Genomic DNA, 5054 nt, shown 5'->3' on the forward strand with positions numbered 1-5054 from the left:
CGGTGGCCGTGGGATGCTCTGGACCTGCTTGTGGCTGGGCTGCAGCCACAGAAGCTGACGGGAAGGCACCCAGAGGAGCCCAGCTCCTCCGCCAGCAGGACTCGCCCGCCTGGGCTCCTCTCCAGCTCCCGCTGGTGGGTGACAAACCCAAACAGGAGCCAGTTTCCACCTCCCCAGGGCAGCCTGGTTTCCTGTCCCACTGGAAGAGCCGAGCCAGCAGCACCAAGCCCTGGAGATGGAGGCCGTTACTCCCCCTCTCCCGGGAAAAGCATGTTTTCTCCAGGTGAAAACATGAGGTCAGCTCCTTCAGACAACAACAAAAAACCACCTCCCTGTCCCAAACATGACCATTCCCAGCCGGTTTGCTCCCCGCAAGGGGCAGGCTGCGGCACCCAGCCCCCGCAGAGCAGGCAGGGGTTAACACTGAAGCTCCAACAGCTGGAAGAATGTCAAGGGCAGCCATAAAGCTGTTAGTCACACCCCAGTTACACCAGTCTGACAAAGGACACTGGTTATCCCCTCACTGCCAGTTCCTTAAGCGCCCCAGACTGCACAGGGAATTTATATGCGAGGCCACACACAACTCCAGAGCTGCCTGGGCTTTTTGGGAGGCTGAGCTCAGGGCTGCTCTTTTGGACGCCTTTCAATACAGGGCGGTTTGGGTTTCTTTTTGTTTTTGCTAGAGGGGAAGGATTTCATCAGCTTACACAGCTTTAAACTTGTGATCTGCATCTGCCAGGCCAAAGATTGATCGGCAGGTACGCAGAGGATTAAAGGTTACCCGGGTTAGCAGGCAGGTTGCCTCCTGCCTTTTCTTTTCTTCTCTAGTAAGGAGTGAAATTGGGCTGTTTAATATCATCGCTGCCCCGTGCGGCTCGGGGAAGGATGGCCCTGCTCAGAAATCAGTGGCCAAGCGCCGCTCAGCAGCACAACGGCGACTGCAAGGGGTGTTTTGGGGTGCCGGGGAGCAGCTTTTTGGTGCCGCTGCAGGCTAGGAGCAGGCAGGGTCCAGCTTGACAAGACGTGCCCCAGTGACTCAGGGTTTGCAGAGCAGCTTAAGCGATAACCGAAGCTGAGGATCCCTGCTAATAACAGCCCTGCGGCTAATGAGATCTCCCGCTGGGAAAAGAAGTTGGTTAGTCCGAGCATGCCCTTCCCCAAAGGACTGCAAAGAGAGAGGCATTACTTACGTTCGATTTTCTTCTTCATTCTCGGACATACAAAGAACCAGACGATGAGAGCACAGACAACAGCACTCCCCGCCGATATTAGGAGGATACCCCACAGAGGAAGTTTGTCAAAGCCCAGCACTAGGAAATAAAACAACGGATCTTTGAAAACCTCCGGGCAAAAGCCTCCTCGACATACGGCTTTGCTCTTCCCGGCACAGGGACTCCATCACCTGCAACATCACTGAGCTAATTTGCCTGCCAGGGAGAAATGCCATCGCAAAAGCCATCGCTGACCGCACCAAACCCGAGAGCTCGACCCACAGAGAAGCCCCCCCCGCACCCCATTACCATCTCCCCCACCAAGAGCTAATCTTCCACATGTGCAGACACTTCCCCCTCCCTCCCGCAGCTGAGCCCCACCAGGGAGCCGCACGTGCCGGCACGGGGCCAGGAGGCTCCCCGCAGCTCTTGTCTCCTCACTTGCTGCAATGTCAAAGAAAAAAAAAATAAATAAAAAAACCACCCAGCAGGGCTGCTGCAGCGCCAGCGCCGCTTCCCCTGCTCGGGGAGAGGACACGCAGGACCCAGGCTGCTCCTGCTGGAGAGCCCCCCGCCTCCATTAACTCCTCCAGCTGCTGGGAGAAGATGGGTTTCCTGCTCCACCAGTCCCTGGGAACTTCAGCTCAAGTTCCCAGGCATCCGAGGTGTTACCTGACCTAGTTACAAGCATTTTCACATGCAGCGTGACTTTTAGCAGAGGTTTTGCATGATACAGCCCGCCGCAGCCCCCGGCCGGGGTATCAGGTGCTTGCAACCGCTCGCCTCCTGCCTTTGCTGCTGCAGGCAATGACTTACTGCTCCTAATGCACCTGGGAACTTCAGCTCAAGTTCCCAGGCATCCGAGGTGTTACCTGACCTAGTTACAAGCATTTTCACATGCAGCGTGACTTTTAGCAGAGGTTTTGCATGATACAGCCCGCCGCAGCCCCCGGCCGGGGTATCAGGTGCTTGCAACCGCTCGCCTCCTGCCTTTGCTGCTGCAGGCAATGACTTACTGCTCCTAATGCACCACCAGCAGCATCGCAGCTCCGTTACCCACGCACTTCACTTCGTGCTTACGCCAAGCCTGGCTCCCTGAAGGCTGCAAACCCTGCACTCCAACACCACGGAGCTCACCCAGCCCTCCTGCAGCTGAGGGCCCAGGATAAACAGGAATCCACCTTCGGGGTGCCAAGCGATACAGCAATCTTGGAGCAGCCCCCGTGGCCCCAGCACCCCTGCAGCACCCCCGCCTTCTCCCCCAGGCTGGGAAGCCAAGGGAAGGGGAAGCTGACATCCCTCCAAAAATTTTTCCAGCCACTGTTTACGGAGAAAAGCCTGTGGAGAAAGCACTGACTGCCCTCACCCCATCTCCAGCAACTCCTCCACAACAGGAAACCCACGCTCATACCCAAAACAGCTGACGCCGAGTCACTCCGGAGGTTACGGAGCCTCGGGCTCCGCGGGCAAAGCCAAGCTCCCCTGCCAAGCCCTCTCCTATCCCTGCCTGCGACCTGTCCCCCTACGCCACAGCCAGACAAGCATTTCAATTTGGCTTTTCAAACTGCAGTGCAAACGCCTCGTCTCGGTACAGGTGCCAGCTCTCCTTGCCAGGGATAATTTGTTTATTCTTAGGGACAAGGTGAATCAGGAAGCGCAGCCTCCATCCCTGCTCCTAGCCTTGCTACCGGCAGCCCGAGGAATCTCTTCAGCGGCAGCCGGGTACCTGAGTCTTAGCACAGGCAAGAGAAGGGAAGGGGAAGTCATGTTATCTGCCAGTCCTGTGAAGTCTAAGGAGAAAGGTCTGGAGGGGTTTAGTTTGAGCAGGTCTCTTTGGTTGGGCAACTATCTAGCCCAGAACTCAGCGCACGCTAGCCTGCAGCCTTCTGTAACCGGCACAGGCCAGCCGCCTTCTAGGAGATTTCAGCCCTGTAAAGCAAAAAAGGGGTAAATCGTGCATTTAATGGAGGTTTTGTAAAGAATTTAAAAATTAAGGTTTAAGTATTCTGTCGCGTACTTACAAGGTGCACCGGTATACATGATGGAGAAGAGGTTGATCCCCACCGTACAGGCGTAGAAGATGGGCAAAGCTCGCAAGCCATTGGGAACGGGATCCGCCTGCAAAAGAAGGGTCCGTGCTGCAGAACGCCAGAGCGAGGGCTGTGCAGCAGCCGAGCCCCTTCCCAACAGGGGGTTTGTGCCTTGGGTCAACTGCTGAGCCAAGCCAGAGCTCCTGATGGCCTTTAGGGAATCACCCCCAGGGCTGCCCATCGGCCTGGGGGCAGAGAAGGTGCCAGAACACCACAGGTCCTGCAAGGCTCCCCAGGGACCCAGGGCAGGACCAGCCGAGCGTCCCAGGGGCTGCCTGGCTCCTGAACCCTCCCCAAGGCTCCCCGGCCTGCAGACCCCTGCAGCCTCCAAGCTGCATGTAGGGTTTTTTTTTCCCCCTCAACTCCCCAGGCCCTTTCAGACAAAAGCATTTGTCAGACAAAGCTTTTACCTCTTTCCAGCTGACTTGGACAAAATAAAAAAAGTCCATTATTCACAAAGCAGCTTATTTGACCGCATACCTGCACAGAGAGGCCCTCACCCCAGCAGCAGGAGCACTTAATCTCCGCTGCTGCCCAGCAATCGGGTCTAGCCTTGGTACAAACACACCAAGCATTACCAAACGCCGAGCAGGACAGAGCAACCGGGACTATTCAGCGCCAGAATGAAGCGTGACGGGGCCAGCCCAGCTCCGAAAGGCCAGTTACGCAAGGTTACTCTGACAGCAGTGACGCTGAATTGTTTTAAAGGGCTGCCAGGTAGAAACCAGCAACGATAAGATCTTAACATCTCTCGAATCAGAAATAGTTAGAGGCAAGACCTAAAATAATTTAAGTTAAGCTCAGGTATGCAAGAGAACATGCTGGAGTTCCTCCGCACAGCTGGCTGGATACCCCTGCACCAGGCCAGCAGCATCCTGCGCTCCAGGGTCATCATCTCGGAAAGATGAGGTCTGAAGCTGCCACCTCCATTTCAAGCACCTTTGGGTGCCCAATCCTGGGCTTTCAGATACTCCCAACAGCAGGAGCGTGACCCTGGAGCCAGCCCAAGCATCCCTCGCTTTACCCAGGGCCCCAGATGGGGGGGAAAGGGTGATTTCCACAGCACCAGGGACAATTCTGGCCCTCCCAGCTTAAAAAAAGAGCCACTGCTGTTGGTCATTGCCTCCATCTGCAGCCTGACACGAGAGGAGGTCCAGCCTCGCACCCGGCCTTAGGAAAAGCCTGACAAGAAGCTCTAATCTTATCAGTTCTGGTCTGCTTCACTACTTGGAACCCATGACTGTTTCTGCAGGACACTCCAGGCCCAGATGGTTTGGAGGAGGTTGAGTGAAGCCTCCTCACCACCCAGGCTCCAGGTCTGGTTTTCCCATCCCTTCAGCTCCTCCTGGAGCCCCAAAGAGCTGACCCAAGCATCAGCACAGGGATGGACATGCCTGGTGAAGCTCTGGTGCACATAAGCCAACCAACCAGCCCAAGGGGCAGAGGATGGAGCAACCAGGAGCCCCAGGGTGCCAGAAAATGGGGTGGACAGCCCTTACCTTACGGAGGATGAACCTCTGGACGAGGAAGAACAGGATAGCAGACATGATGCCCGAAAGGAGGGGTGAGATGAACCAGGACAACACTAGGAGGGAAGAGGCATGGTGAGCACCCCGCTGCTGGAAGGGGGAGCCCTGGGGCCACATGGATGCCATGTACAGGGGCGATCGCATGAGCTGGCCTTACCAATTTTTAGCAGCTCGGACCACTTGACGCCTTCTTGCCCTTTGGCCACTAGGGAAAAGCAGATGGT

The 5054-nt window shown here is 56.3% G+C and overlaps 1 protein-coding gene across 1 annotated transcript in view; it reads right to left on the reverse strand.

The window, feature by feature from the left end:
• SLC20A1 (solute carrier family 20 member 1) overlaps positions 1-5054 on the reverse strand; it is a gene marked incomplete at its 5' end in the record, with an annotated part of 8834 nt that overhangs the window by 3335 nt on the left and 445 nt on the right. The window contains 4 exons of the mRNA XM_035901646.1: positions 1191-1310; positions 3233-3329; positions 4801-4886; positions 4988-5053. Coding sequence (XP_035757539.1) covers positions 1191-1310; positions 3233-3329; positions 4801-4886; positions 4988-5053 — 369 coding nt within the window. The remainder of the gene's footprint in view (positions 1-1190; positions 1311-3232; positions 3330-4800; positions 4887-4987; position 5054) is intronic.

This window comes from Egretta garzetta, unplaced genomic scaffold (assembly GCF_000687185.1).
Source record: "Egretta garzetta isolate BGI_Z169 unplaced genomic scaffold, ASM68718v1 scaffold609, whole genome shotgun sequence".
NCBI lineage: Eukaryota > Metazoa > Chordata > Aves > Pelecaniformes > Ardeidae > Egretta > Egretta garzetta.